Genomic DNA, 16,574 nt, shown 5'->3' with positions numbered 1-16,574 from the left:
CCTTAGTTAACTAGGTGTAGAATCTCTCTCTCAAGTATACAGTACAGAAAGCTGCAGTAAGAGTAAACTAGAGTTGCCAGTTGCCACTGAGTGTATTTTATATTACATGATATATGCCTGATATTTTGGAACATCATGGCCGGAGACCATAAACGGTAATGCTACAAGCCTATTCCCTATTTTACTTCAGCATAACTCAGCTTTTCCATAGGAACCCCATTCTATAATCATTTTCTCAACACAGAAGTATCACCAGTGAGTTCAATGGCTCTTACTCCAAAACTAAGTGTACTCTAAGCACAGTCAGCCACAGTCTTAGCATTTTTGGTAATTTGATTCAAAACAATGTTTTTAGGGATATAAATCTCCTTGAGTTAAATTAATACATGCTGTTATGTCCTACGTTAATAATCCTAGCCAAGTTAGAATCATAAATGCTCAAAGTTGGAAGAGACCTCAGGAGGTCATCTAGTCCAGGGTACTTCAGACTGTGTTCCTTGGAACACTGGTGTTCCATGAACAACTTGCAGGTGTGCCAGGACCATTTGGAAAAATACACTGTTGGCATACATTTTCTGTTATTAAAACCAGATACCAGTCTACTACTTTGTTGCTATCATACCTGATTAAATTACTTCATCTTAGTTTTGCCGGACGTGTTGCCTTTTTCTTTTTTTAATTTGTCTGAACAATTTTTTTAAAGAAAATTTTCATAGGTGTTCCACATAAAATTGATTGCTGTTTTGTGGTCTCAAAAAATTTGAAACACACTGATCTAGTCCAGCTCATTACTCAAAGCATATGACTCAAAGATGTTACATATGTAGCTCTTAATTGTTCCTCCTCAGTTATTTGCTCTGACCTCTGATCTTTTTGTTGCTTTCCTCTTGATAACATTCAATTTGTCATCGTGTTTCTGGTAACGGTATACACCCAACCAAATGCAATTTCCTAAATGTGGCCCCACCACAGACAAAAAAAGGCCCACCACCTTTTCTCTGTAACAATGTTACAGACAGACTGAGCTATTTCAAACATGGATTTACAAGGTGATCGGGATGATGATGTTCTTCCAGTTTTCTCATTCCTGCGGAGTGCATGTGTTTTAGATTATTTTCTGCTTATCTTTTTATGTTTTATATCATTTTGCTGTCACTTATTTTATTCAGAACCTCTAATATTATCTGCACTTTCCCCACTTCACTTAGGTGTTAATGGTGCACTCTTAAAGCCAGACACCTTCTTCCTAGCTTGACATATTAATACCTATACCTTTAAAATATTACAGTAAAATTTTAAGCAAGCTAGGTGCTTGCCAAACAAAACAAAGGTATTTCCTTGCCCCAAAGAGAATATTACCTGCAAAGTTAGACACAGAATATGGAAGAAATGGATAAGACATAAGCAAGAGTATCAGGGTGAAGATTAGTAGAGATCTAGTTCCATACATGCTTTTACACACAAATGGCCCCATTTTCCTAAATATTAGCTCCTGAGTTAACCCCATCTAACAAATCCGAAACTGAGCTAACTCCAAAGCCCATTACCTACTCTGTTCTCTCAACACAGCAGGCCCAGACACGAACCCTGTGTTCTTGCCATACTGGTTCACAATTGATGATGTGAAAGAGTTCAGACAAAATTATGAGCTGTAGCATATGGACATGGTTTGAAAGTACCAGGAAGAGTCTCAACTGTTCAATATTCCACTGGCTGCTGCTGACTCAGGACTGAAATTGGAAGTGGACATTAGTATTTGTTTACTGTCTAGAGGATTGTAAGATTAAGATATTGTGACGTACTTGCTTTTTAAACAAATCTTTGCTCTTTATAATTCAACAGATATTGATGTGTCCCATAAACACATGAAAATTTAAAATTCTATTTACTACAGATTTAAGAACAGAGTAAAGACTCCAGAAAGGAATATGTTACCTGAACACTTATCACAACTTAACTAGTCTGAGGGGTAGCCATGTTAGTTTGTGAAGCTACAGAAAAGCAGTCCCATAGTACCTTATAGCCTAACAAAATGTATAGGATCATGAACTTTCAAGGGTCTTCAAAAGCTCATGACATAATAGGTTTGTTAGTCTATAAAGGCCCTACAGGATTGTTTCAAGCATTGGAACATTTACATTGTGCAAATAAACAAAGTGAAGGTCTTTTATGTTCACTTGTGTATGGGGGTAAGATAGTGACAGGACTATCAGACAGGAAAAGTGGAATTAGGGCTCTTTCTTCACACATTAATTTAGCCCTTGTTTTAGGCTGCATTATTTCAGTCTCAAATTCCACCAAGAGAATATTAACAAAAGCCAGAGATACTTCATTCTGTTTTTAATAAGAAAAGCCAAAAAGGAGTTTGAGGAACAGTTAGCCAAAAACTCAAAGTAATAGCAAAATGTTTTTAAGTACATTGGAAGCAGGAAGCCGGCTTAACAACCAGTGGAGCCACTGGATGATGGATATGCTAGAGGAGTATTCAAAGATAAGGCTACTGATGAGAAACTAAATGAATTCTTTGCTTCAGTCTTCACGGCTGAGGATATCAGAGAGGTTCCCAAACTTGAGCCATTCTTTTTAGGTGACAAACCTGAAGAATTGTCCTAGACTGAAGTGTCAGTAGAGGTGGCTTTGGAACAAATTGATAAACTTAATAGTAGCAAGTCACTGGTACCACATGAAGTTCACCCAAAAGTTCTGAAAGATCTGAAATGTGAAATTGTGCAAATATTAACTGTGGTTTGTGGCTTGTCCTTTAAATCAGCTCCTGTGCCTCATGTTTGGAAGATAACTAATGTGACACTCATATTTAAAAAGTGCTCTAGAGCTGATTCTGGAAATTATAGACTGGGAAATCTAAGGTCAGTATCAGGCAAATTAATTGAAACTTTAATAAAAGAATAAAATTGTTAGATACATAGATGAACATAATTTGTTGGGGGAAAAGTCAACATGATTTCTATAAAAAAAGTGCCTTACTAATCTTTCAGGGGAATCAATAAGCATCTGGATCAGAGGGTTCCAGTGGACATACTATGCTTAGATTTCCAGAAAGCCTATGACAAAGTCGCTTACCAAAGTAAAGTAAAGTAAAGTAAGCTGTCATGGAGTAAGAGGGAAAGTCCTCTCAGGGATGGAAAACTGGTTAAAAGACAGGAAACAAAGGATAGGAATAAATGATAAGTTTTCAGAATGGAAAGTGGTAACTAGCAGTGTCCTTACTGGGATCAATCCTATTCAAACTATTTATAAGACATCAGGAGAAAAGAGTAAATAATGAGGTGGCAAAATCTGTAGATGTTACTGAACTGCTCAAAATAGTTAAGAACAAAGCAGACTGTGTAGAGCTTCAAAAAGATCCCACAAAGCTAAATGATTGGTTGACAAAATGGCAAATGAAATTTAATGTTGATAAACATAAGTAACGAACATTGGAAAAAATAATCCCAACTATATGTACAGTATGATCGGAGCTAATTTAGCTACAATTACTCAAGACAGATCTTAGAGTCATTGTGGATAGTTCTCTGAAAACATCCATTCAATGTGCAGCAGAATATCTTATTGCCTCCATATAAATACATGGTACACCCATATCTTAAATACTGCGTACAGCTGTGGTGGCCTCATCTCAAAACAGATATACTGCCATTGGGAAAGGTTCAGAAAAGAGCAACAAAAATGTTTAGGGGGTTGGAATAGGTACCATAGGAAGAAAGACTAAGAAGGCTGGGGCTTTTCAGCTTCGAAAAGAGGAAATTAAGGGGTGATATGATAGTGGTCTATAAACTCACAATTGGTGTAGAGAAAAAAAATTGTTTACTTGTTCCCATAATAAAAGAACGAGGTGTCACCACATGAAATTAATAGAATGCTTAAACAAAAGGAAGTATTTCTTCTCACAATGCATAGACAACCTACAGAACTCCTTGTCAGAAGATGTGAAGGCCAGGGGCTTTAACAAGGTTAAAAAAAGCTAGATAAATTGATGGAGTGTAGGTGCATCAATGGTTATTAGCCAGGATGAGCAAGAATGGTGTCTAGCTTTTGTATATTAGAAGCTGGAGAACTGGCAACAGTTCTCTGAACATAACAAGTCATCCAGTGGCACCTTATAGGACTAACAGATATTTTGGAGCATAAGCTTTCATGGGCAAAGACCCGCTTCATCAGATCCATGAAGTGGGTCTTTGCTCACAAAGGCTTATGCTCCAAAATATCTGTTAGTCTATAAGGTGCCACAGGACTTCTTGTTCTCAAAGATACAGACTAACACAGCTACCTTTCTGATCCTGTTCTGTTCATTCTCTCTCGATCACTTGGCATCGACCACAGTCAGAAGACAAAATACTGGGCTAGATGGACCTTTGGTCTGAGCCAGTTTGGCTGTTCTTATTTTCTTAGTGTTTGTGTGATTTGTTTACATGGATGCCTACACATAAGCAATAGTGGTAACTACTTCCTGCCAGAATTTCTTTCACCATTTTAACTGCTCTGGACACAGTGGAAAGAGTGATGACTGTTTAACATATTCTAACTGTTTGGATTTATACACCTATTCTTGGTATTTTCTGTTTGAGTCAAGGCTGTGAGCATCCACATAATGCGACGTCTGTCCTAAAGTACTTCCATGAGCATGGGCATGACTAGAATAGGAATCTGAGGTACACTTATCTGGAAATATATCTGGACTAAAAGTGATCTTCTCAAAAGTTACATAACTTTCCCTAACATGAAAAAGTTTTCCCAGGTATAGTATAATCAGAAATATAAATTTCTCATCCTAGATCTCATCCTTTCATGGTCCTGACAAGTGCATCTCAGTCTCATCGCTAAAATGGGTGTAATTAGCTCCCTGAACACCCCCTAAAAGAAGCTGATATTAAAACTTTGAAGATGATAAGAACTACTGAAGCACTAAGTATTATTTCCAGCCAATGACATTAAGACCAATCAACTTAAAGTTAACTAGCACCACACACATTCATGCAGGGGAAGATGTGGGGGAGTTTGTTGGCCTTTTTCTGTTTTACAATTACTTTAGTGTGACCCTTATACCATTCTCTTCTTAATACAAATATGGTTATGCTGAGAGAAGCAAAGAACTAATCTTCACTATTAACAATAGAATTAGATCCTAAATAGCATTTATCTGTACATTTCAAAACCATTTATTAAAAGAAGGGTAAGTGTCATCCCCATTCACACACTAGGAATGTGAAGCTTAGAAAGGTAAAATGATTTCCTGATGCCTCACACCAGCTCAGAGGCAGGGCTTTACAGCAATAAAAATATTATAGCAACTGTAGAGAACAGATGCTAAAATATAAGAAAATCTGAACTTGAGCATAATATATTTATGGCTGATCTGGAACAACGATTCCTCAGCTCTCATCCCCTATTAATCACTCCTCTACTTAAGATACATTGATGACATCTTCATGATTTGGACCCATGGTACAGAGGCTCTAGAGGAATTCCACAGAGCCTTTAACAATCTACACCCCATCAACTTATGCCTCGATTACAACATGCAAGAGATACTTTTCCTGGACACTACAGTACTAATCAAGGATGGCCTGATCAGTACCACACTGTACTGAAAACCTACTGATCGCTATACTTACCTACACCCTTCTAGTTTCCATCCTGCAAACGTGACTAGATCCATTGTTTACAGTCAAGCTCTTAGGTACAATTGCATTTGGTCTGATCCAACTGACAGAGACCAAAAACTACAAGAACTTTACCAAATATTCATAAACCTCAATTACCCACCAGGAGACGTAAAAGAACAAATCGACAGGGCCAGACGAATACCCAGAGACCAGCTACTCCAAGATCGGCCCAAAAAAGCCAAGAACAGAACACCACTGGTCATCACCTACAGCCCCCAACTCAGACCACTGCAACGAATTATTAAAGACCTACAACCTATCCTTAATGAGGATGCCACACTCCAGTAGGCCCTGGGAGACATGCATGTTCTCTCCTACAGACAACCTCCCAACCTCATGAGGATCCTCACTATCAGCCACAGTCTATACCCCAGGAATACCAGTCCTGGAACCTTTCCCTGCAACAAAGCCCGCTGCCAGCTTTGTCCACATATCTTCTCCGGAAATAGCATCACTGGACATAACCAGGTTACTCACAGAATCACAGGCACTTTCTCATGCTCCTCTACTAACATCATATATGCCATCATGTGCCAACAATGCCCAAATGCTTTGTATATTGGACAGACTTCTAACTCCCTTAGACAAAGGGTCAATGGGCACAAAACAGACATCAAAACACTCCAGATCCACAAACCAGTTAGTCAACATTTTAATGGAATGGGCATTCTGTCAATGACCTAAAGGTATGTGTGTTACTGAAAAGGAATTATCGCACGTTTGGAAAGAGAAACATCTGAGCTGACTTTTATATTCAAATTTGGCACATTAACACATGGTTTAAATCATGATGGGAACTTTCTGAGTCTGTCTGCATACTTGGCTCAATCTAGTTCTTGACCTTCCTCCCCACCCCTCCACTCTCTGATTTGCTCACCTTGATTATCTTTTTCTGATTTGTCCTCCTTGCTTACTATTTTTGCTTCTCTGTGCCTCAAATATTGAGTCTGTTCTGGTCTGAAGAAGTGGGTCTGTCCCACGAAAGCTCACCTAATAAACCATTTTGCTAGTCTTTAAAGTGCTACTTGACTGCTTTTTGTTTTGATAGTGTATAGACTAGCACGGCTTCCTCTTTGTTACTATTGAACTTGAGCAGCATCTGTCTTCAGTCACTGAAGAGTGGGCTCCCTCTTCTGGTGTAGTGAGGATATCACACACAGGGAGAAACTGAAGCTCCCCTACTCCTCCTTGCTCCTGCTACATGAAGGTCCACGGATACTTTACATAAGTTTTACACACAAAAATTGTAGGCATTACTGTTGCATATTAACTCAGATGAATGATTGTTGGTGAAAGACTTTCCTAGATAAACCTGTCCATAAGAATCTGGTTTCTCCCAAATGCAAATCTTGCAGGAGAGCATGATCAACATGGGCCACGATCCAGCCCATTAATACAACAATGGTGGTGCTTATTGGAGAGCAATGTGCAAAACCATGTGATCAGGCCAGGGATCATCTTGAAATGGAAAAGGCAGTTAGAATAATACAACTATGGTAAATTAAACAACTTCTAACTTTGAAGCAAGCAGCACTCAGGTTCCAAACAACAAATTTCAGAACATGAAAGAGTTAACAGTAGCAAGCTGACAACAATCTGCTACCTAATATAGCCTTTTTTCTTTCTCTCTTTTAAAAGTGAAGCATTGTAGTGAAGGGAATTCTTACAGACGTATTGTTTTGTTTTCTTCCAGCTTCTGTATCTTTTTGGACAAGCAGCAGACAATATCAGACTGAACACCTTGTTAGCACAACGTCAGAGGAAATTAGCAGTCCATCCAATTTCAAAGTGTTACAAGAAAACAAACAAAACATAATTTACAAGGAAAACAAAATCAGCACAAATGTAGCACTGTTAGTCTTTAAAGTGCTACATTTCTGCTATTTTGTTTTGTTTGAGTACAGACTAACTGCAACTAAATTCACCCCACATTTTGGTCTCAACAGGAGACAGTAAACCCTGAGCTGCGAGAATAGCTAAAAGTTTTTTAAGTCACATCCTCAACCCCCGCTCACCATCCAACACCTCAGATTTGGTTTTAACAAAACAAAAAGATGCTTTTGCTCTTGTACTTAGGACTGCAATCACATTTGTAATATGGAAGAAAGCAAACTAATTGAACATATAAAAAACTGATACTACCAAAGGGGAGGGAAATTTCAAAAGTGACATTCCAAAAATTAGACAGACTACTTGCACAATAACCAACAAAAGCAAAATATTTTACTCAGAGAAAATAATGTTTAACAGTCACACCGTACATGCACATAGAACCTAATAAAAATGAGAGACAGGGCTCTGCCCAGAGAAACTTACAGTCTAGGACAGCAAGGGATGAGAGAACTGCAGGATTATGAATGTGAAACATGAAATTTTGCTTTAAGCACACATCTTGCTCTTTTACTCAGACATCTGTGAATTATTTATATTAAGTTGTTTCCTATGCAACCTAATGGACTTCAGTCTGGTGAGCAGATAGGCAAATACAAATTGAACACAGCACTTCTTGGCTATGTCTACACTAGCTCCAAACTTCGAAATGGCCATTTCGAAGTTTATTAATGAAGCGCTGAAATACATATTCAGTGCCTCATTAGCGTGCGGGTGACTGCGGCACTTCAAAATTGATGCGGCTCGCTGCCGCGTGGCTCGTCCCAACGGGGCTCCTTTTTGAAAGGACCCCGTCTACTTCAAAGTCCCCTTATTCCTATCTGCTCATGGGAATAAGGGGACTTCCAAGTAGGTGGGGTCCTTTTGAAAAGGAGCCCTGTCGGGACGAGCCGCACCAATTTTGAAGTGCCACGGTCGCCCACATGCTAATGAGGCACTGAATATGTATTTCAGCGCTTCATTAGTAAACTTCGAAATGGCCATTTGCATGGCCATTTCGAAGTTTGGGGCTAGTGTAGGCACGGCCCCTGTGAGATTAAAAGGAGCAGAGTGAAACAGCATAGCTCTAAGGAAGTGAAAGCTATTATATGGTAGCAAGTGAATTAACATTGTTTATTATTTTACAATACTTAAAAGTTTCAAGTGCAAATACCAGTAAGGGCACTTACCTTGCAAACAGACATTATGTTAATGTTTATCATTTTAGTGATTGTCTGTGGAAAAAACAGATTTATAGAAAAAAAATTTAAAAAAACCTATCCAGGGCTCTAGCTGCCATAACAATTATATAAAGTCACAGGCTCTGCTGCAAAAACTCCTCCCGCAGGAAACCTAGCATCCTCCCTAACCCTTATCTCTCTGTATATATCAGGTTTACACACACATTGATACAGGTCTAGGTTATCAGTCACTTAGATACTGAAAGAGCTCTTACCACAAACATGCAGAAAATATACTTAGTTGTATATACACAAGAGGTCTACTTACTTATATGGACTTTTACTCTCATTTCAGACTGTGCTCTCAAGACTACCTTCCAGCAGTCAATACCTATTCACACCTGCTTCAAATAGGATGCCACCAAGAGGCAATAATACAGTAAGAAAAATATGGTTATGGAAATTTGCAAGTGCTTTCAGCTAAAGAAACAACTTGGAACAATAAAAGAATTGGAATGGTACCTCAACTGTTTTATTGGATGATTTTTGCTTGTTTATGAATCCTATTAATGGGAACTGTACATACATACAGTTGCCACCTCCTTATACTACTGCATAGCTTATGCACTCTCCATTTGTGTAAATTGTGGCTTCCTGACATGCTAACCACTGAACTACATTAAATCATGATTGTGATCTCTTGCAGACTTTTAAATTGCTGTGTCATTGGCCAGTATATTGCTTAGCATTTTAATTTTTTACCTACACATTTTTTAAGACACTAGACAAAGAAATTTATTGGTAATGTTGTAATGCAATATTTTCAAATTTATTTAACAGGAAACTAAAAAGAATGAATACATCCATTAATCTGTTTGAGTTATCAGACCATGAGAACAGGACAAGTGATTGAGAAATTTCTAAAAAATATGTACATTTTGAAATGAACTTTTTTGCATTTCAATTTTATCATGTTCACATGAATGCACACTGATGTATTCAACTGGCAATGTGAGAAATTGATGAGGTAGTAAAAACTGAAATGTCCACACAAATATAACATGCACAAATATGCTGCATATTTTCACATGGATAACTCACTTTCATTGCCTTCACCCATTTTTTAAAAAAACAAGTAAAAGAACGAAAGAGTAACATCCAATAGCCATGAAATTCAGATCTGCATTCCACAGCAACTATAGATGTTACCCATTCCCCTTCTTTTTTAACCACAAACAGTTGCATATGGATACGTGCAAATTTTTTGTTATGGAAAAAAAGGCCATCATCTCTTGGAATTTCCCAATCTTGTGTATGCAAGCTTGTTAGTCTTCTAGCTGAATTTCTTGAAACTGCATCTAGGAAAACCCTTTAAACAAGCTTTCACTCTGCACCGAAATCTGACAAGTTTACTATTAAGGTACGAAAACTGTGGAACAGTTAAGTTAAATATATGGTAACACTTACATTATCCAAGTCTGGAACATCAAGAAAATATTCAGGGTAAGTGTATGAAGTCCCCACATTGTTGACTACAAGAAGACCAAAAAAAAAATAAAGATGTATTGAGTTCTGCTGTTGCTGTAATTCTGAAGCTTTGATGACTTGCAACAAGTAGTCTCAAAGTTAAAGCTACATTCAGATGTTTTATAACTGTGTGTCCTTTACGCCTTCGTAACATGTCACATTTCCTATGTTGTAAACACACTGACGTACCAGTAGAAAGTGTGAGTGTGAACACACACGATGCTTGAACATATTGTTTAAAATTCTTTTTGACCATATAAATGGTAATTACCTTCCACAGGACCTACTGGATTTCTGCTAAGCTTTATAGTGAAACCCTGGAAACATTCCTATAAGTGAAGTGATTATTCCCAGTACTTGTCTCTCCCTCTTTGAAATTGAGGCGTATGTGCTTTAGACCATGTTGCATCAAAAACAAGTTAGCCTCAATAAGCTCTATGCAAGACAGTTAGTACTGACATGGCCCACATGAACTGGAGACTGAGGTGAGCACTCAGTACTGGGTCTACACTGAGACATCCTGCTGGCAGCTTCAGGCTAATGAGTAATCTCACAAATGCAAATGGCTGCTCATTAGCATATTCCCATGGCTCATTAGCATAGCTGCGTGAGATCTCACTGTCAGCAGAGGCTGCTACCAGCAGTAAACAGGCCATGTAGACATGACGGCTGGTGAAAACTCCCCCCCTGTGACCAGCCCCTTATCTACATGGCCTGTTTGCTGCTGGTAGCACTCTCTGCCAGCAGCAAGATCCTGCGCTGCTATGCTAATGAGCAGCCAGTTATTATTGTAAGACTGCTCATTAGCATGAAGCTGCCGGCAAGATGTCTCTGTGTAGACCCACCCAATATACTCATTCAGTCCACAGTCAAATACTGTCTTTTCACATAACAGTCCTGCTTTGGAGATTTCGTCACCTTCATATGTTGAGCCTCCCACTTGCAAGTTACAATCACTCTCCAGGGTTTTAATGATGTTTAAGGCTAATTTATTGGGAACAGAAGCAGGTGAGCAAACTGCATGTTCACATACAAGCTACTCACTAATTCTCACTCAGCTTCTATTTTTAAATGCAGAGAGGAGATTAGCAGACCCTGAACTAGTTCATTAGAGTGCATGAAAAGAAGGAACAGCTGGTAACCCAACCTCTTTTATCAGGAATGCAGTAAAAACACTTAGGCAAAACTCAAGATGAATTGCAAAACACCCCATAGTCTTATTTTTAAAATGCCTTTCTTGTTAAAAACGTTAAAAGAATATTCCCTAACCATTTTCATCTTACATTTTAATTCTCATCCCCCAGAGCATTCTCCCAGAACTTGTATCAAATGAGCAGAGGTACAACTAGTAACAGAGAGGTAGCTGTGTTAGTCTGTATCCTAACAAAAGAAAAAAGCAGCCATGTAGCACTTTAAAGATGAACAAAGAATGTATTAAACTTATTAAATCAATTTGTTCATCTTTAAAGTGCAACATGACTGCTTTTTTGTTGTTGTTTTTTTTTTGTTTTGTTTTGTCGGAGAGGTACAACTGTGTAACTCACTTGGAATGACAAAATGAAAGTGCCAGATATAATCAAATCCCTGGGAACATCCAATGCAAAATCTGTTTAGTTTTGGAAAGAGAAAGACAGTTTCCCCGGTGCCTTTAGAAAAGTTCTAGTTCCCTCCCCACTCAAACATCCGCAACAAGTTCCCCAGAGAATAAGTTGTTTTAGGAGCAGAACCATGGTAATAATCTAGTCTTGTAATTTTTTGAAGGCAGGGGGAACATGGGGTAGGGGGAACCTAACGTGCGCACATTCAGTTTATAGCAAAAGGGAGCTCTGGAAGATTAAATATATTGAAATGGCCAAATTAACACCTCTCCTAAATCTGCAATTGCTGTGTCAGGACAGTAGATGGCAGCAGTCACCAACATGCAATCCACTAATTCATTGAAGGCCCTCCGTGAAAGGGCTTCAATAGCTTGCAGGGTGGAAGAACGATGAATAAGAGCGCAGGACAAATCTCATCAGTGACAATATTCCTACATTAAGCAGCCCATGTTTTCAAAAAAGCTTATCTGGCTTTTGAAAGGGTTTGTGTTTTGCTTTGTCTATTCTAAGGCTCATTACATGGGGATTCACCATAGCAAACTATTCCACAAGTTGTTTTCACATTCTTCAGATGTGTGAAATCTCCTCCCCTTGGCAGCACTTAAAATTAACTGAGAATCTGTTAATTGTTTAAAACTCAGTTTTGAATCTATTATTTTAGACTCATTCTCAGATATGAAGCCAATATTCACACTCTAGTAATCTGAACACACCAACAAATTATGGAGAATTTCTAATCCCACTCAGACAATACTTGGCTCCTATATAGTCTCAATTTCTACGTTATTATGAAAATTTGGATGAAAATAGCACCTTTATTCCACATACATTTATTTGCTGTTGACATCACTGAATGTGTCTACAATCCAGCGTAAACCCAGGATTCAAACTCAGGCTCATGCCTAGAGCCCCTTTCATTTACACATTAATTGTTCTAATGCAGGGCTTCGACTCAGAATCCCAAAGCCACACAGAGGTGAAGGGCCGGATACTGAGTCAAACTATGATTCAGGGTTCTAGATCTATTGCTTTGCAGTGTTGATGCAGCCCCACTGTACTCTTGGGTACAAGCATCCCACAATTTTACACACTCCAACTTTCTCTGTCCTCGAGTCTAGACAGTCAAGTCCCACCCCGCCGCTCCACCCCCCCCGTGCAGAGGTCACGCTTTGGGAATCTGGGATATGGGTGGCTGGATTTGCACTCACATAATTCAGTGTAGACACTGGACGCCTAGTTTGGAACCCAGTGCTCAATAATTCCTAACCTGGGGCTACATACAAGTGTCAACACTCAAGACCTAAATTATCACATCCACGATCTGGTAACTTGAATTCTACTAATTCTGAACTTATATTTCAGTGCAGACATACCCACAGAAGTCAATCTACAGAGATACCATAGCTGTTTGCTATAGACACAACATTCTACTTTTCTACAACGCTTTCCATCCTATAGGATCCTAAGATACTATGAAGTGCATTCACCCTTGGGGCTGGCGTTTATGCAGTGGGAGAGAAATTTTCAGGTCAACAACACTGAAGAAAACATTTTTATGAGATGTGTCATGGAATCTTTCTGTACATGTAACTCAGACAAAAGGTTGAATTTTAAGATATTGTCTGAAAAATAATTTCAGTGCCAAGACATTAAAAATATGTGGAGGAAACTGACAGAAGATTAGTTTTAGCGCAGGTTATGAAGCTTCGTTCTATGACAGTCTCAACTATACCTTTCTATTTAAGATCTCTGAACCCCTTTACAGAAACTACTTACCCATATAAGTTTCCTTACAAGAAGCCTAAAAATATTAAGCTTGAAATGAGAAAATCCCCCTGCAAATGATCAGCAAGTGATCTGCACACTCCAGGTATGTCTACATTGCAGCAAAACTCCTGTGGCTGGCCCAAATCAGTTCATATGTGACCACAAGGTTCAGATTATGAGGTTATAAAATTGCAGTTCAGACATTTGGGCCTGAGCTGCAGACCGGGCACTGGAGCTCTGTGACGGGGCAAAGTCCTGGAACCCAGGCTCCAGCACAAATTTCTACACTGCAGTTTTATAGCCCTGCAGCCTGAATCCCATAAGCCCAAACCAGCTGATATAGATCAGCCCTGGGTATTTTAATGCAGTGTAGACACACTCACAGAGGCACAGAAGTTTTAACAGGCAATGTCAGTATTAAAACTGGGGGAGAGACAAAATTTTGTCTCCAATCACCCTACATATAAAAAAAATTTCTGGCCACAGTTATCAATCTGTTTATGGAGAGGCACACCTCAGTGTAATATGAAGAGGTAGGGACAAGATTCTTGAGGATATTCTCAAAGTTTAATTCATTAGTATACTTTAGGGAGGCATTTAAAATTTCTACATCTTCCCTGTACTCAACCTAACACTACAGAATGAAGCCCCACTATGTAATCTTTCCAATTATAGCAATCCATTTCCAGGGCTTTTAGCAAGGCTAGAACTAGAAACAGACTTTAAACATGCAATTCTCCTTTATGGAGGAGTCTGGCTCTGGTACCTAAAAAGGACGGTCAGGAAGTAATCCGTAAAATATCTGTTTTTTAAAAAAATAAATAAATAAAAATAAAAATAAAATAAAAAAAAAACAACAAACTAGCTCTGAAGTGATGATTGTATGAAGATTTCCATGAAACGCGAGTACTGCCAATCATGTGAGAGGGCTAACACTTCACTGCAGGCACCTCACATACGTAGTGACACCTCTTCCACAAAAATGATCGAAGGCGTCAATGCGGAACTTGAGCTTTCCTTAGTTGTCTGCCTCCTCTATTTTTGTGAACAAGAAACAAACAATAGAACTAGTCAGTCATGCCCTTGGCTTTACAGTCATATGACCGTGCATAGTTTAGTGCGGAGATCTGTGATTGCTGAAGCACAGCTGTTTTCATCATTGGTGTCTCTCATTAAGTTTTGTGACCATCTTAAAATTAATGAAAATTGGGTTTAAAACAAAACTGAAATCAGATAGAAAGTGCAGAAAAGTGTGTTATGTACTTAAAAAAAAAAAAAATCGAGTCTGCTGACCTGGACAGTGTCTCAAGTTTGTTAATCTTCACTTAAGAAGCCCGCTATTTAAAGAAGTGCAAGGAAAATTTCTTACCTCTGCCTACATAACATACTGCTGCAATTAGCACACGTTCAAAGTCACTGACAGATGCAGATTTGAACACAGCAAATCATTATGGAAACTAGTGTTTACATGTAGAAATATCTTCCAAAGAAGGCATTTATAAGGATTTTAAACTGTAAATACTTTACTACAAAACTGTGTGTTATGACTTTATAATCATAGGTGACCCGATTCTGCCCAGTGAAGGTACGAACTATTGTGTGTATAAGTGCAAGGTTAAAAGTAATCAGGACACAGTGCAAGGAACCCTATGCTGCAATCAGGGTGGATTTATTTAAATTAAGGTGATTTAAATCATGATTTCAATCACCAAAAACACAAACAATGATTTAAATCAAATTGCCAAAAAAGGTTAAGACTGCCTGTGCTTAGAGTGCACTTAGTATGGGAGTAAGACCCATTGAACTCACTGTCACTTTCCCTTGGAAAAACTGAGTTATGCTGAAGTAAAATAAATAATAAATTGATGGCATCACCATTATGGCCTGTGGCCATGGCATTCCAAAGTAAGGGGCATGTTATATTATGCAATATAAAATAAAAACAACACTCAGGCAACTGGCACCTCTAGATCTCTCTTACTGCAGCTTTCTGTATTGTGTATGTGAGTGATAGATTCTAAACCTAGTTAACTAATTAAACAAGCCATAAGGATTAGCTAATCCAAACGCTTTTTTTTTCTAGCAACATCCAACACAGCAAATAGCTTGGGAATTTACCTGTCAAATGATTATACTAAGTCAGAGACGGTCTTGAAGCATGGTGCATTGCAAAGTGAATTATTTAATAACCAGCTGATTCACTCACCCGATCCACAGCTTTAGACACATTATTTTCTTCAAATTCACAGTTTTCCTTATGGTGATGCAGGACCTAGCTGCAAGAATGCAATGTCTTCTTGCTCTGTTTACACTCGACAATTTTTTCATTTTTTAAATCAGGGAACAAATTTTTTCAGAATACTTTCAGTTAGTGATTCTCTTTTATACCTAGACGTCACAACTTTTTTTTTGGGCAAATGAGTGAGGGAATATAGGAAGCTCTGTGTGTGCTGAACAACAACTTCCCCTTTTCTTTTTAGTTAACTATATATATTTTGTCTATCTTTAAGACAATGTCTTAACTATCTCCTTCTGCCATGCTTGGTCAAGGTCTACCACCACATAGGTGCAGAACAAAAAACAGTCCCATCCAGCTTGTATTTTTCTTTTCAAATGTCAGTTTTTAGTCTGCTGAGAAACAGAAATTGAAAGTCAGACCAAGCTGGTAGTTAGAATGGACAGACTGGAGCCATTAATTATTTTTATGAGACTAAGTGTATGTGTAGCATGTGCGTGAAGAGATTTGTTATTTTTAAATGAGAAATTTAGTATTTTATTGGTGATAACAGAAATTTAAAAATCTGATTTAAATTAAAAACTAAATCTGATTTTTTTTTTAAATTATTGGCTGCATCTACACTATGGAGACCTTTTGAAAGAAGCCCACCCAGATCTCTTCCGAAAGAACTTCTTTCGAAAGAGTGCATCCCCACACAAAAGACTGATCT

At 38.3% G+C, this 16,574-nt stretch overlaps 1 protein-coding gene across 1 annotated transcript in view; it reads right to left on the bottom strand.

Moving 5' to 3' along the window:
• Window positions 1-16,574, bottom strand: part of HSD17B12 (hydroxysteroid 17-beta dehydrogenase 12) — a 166,846-nt gene that overhangs the window by 44,135 nt on the left and 106,137 nt on the right. Inside the window, exons 5-6 of the mRNA XM_074998955.1 lie at window positions 10,202-10,266; window positions 8,744-8,788 (exon numbers count right to left, since the gene is read on the bottom strand). Of these exons, the coding sequence (XP_074855056.1) occupies window positions 8,744-8,788; window positions 10,202-10,266 (110 nt within the window). The remainder of the gene's footprint in view (window positions 1-8,743; window positions 8,789-10,201; window positions 10,267-16,574) is intronic.

This window comes from Carettochelys insculpta, chromosome 6 (genome assembly GCF_033958435.1).
Source record: "Carettochelys insculpta isolate YL-2023 chromosome 6, ASM3395843v1, whole genome shotgun sequence".
In the NCBI taxonomy this organism is placed as follows: domain Eukaryota; kingdom Metazoa; phylum Chordata; order Testudines; family Carettochelyidae; genus Carettochelys; species Carettochelys insculpta.
The sequence above is the reverse complement of the archived record's forward strand: the minus strand, read 5'-3'. Positions and strand labels throughout refer to the sequence as shown.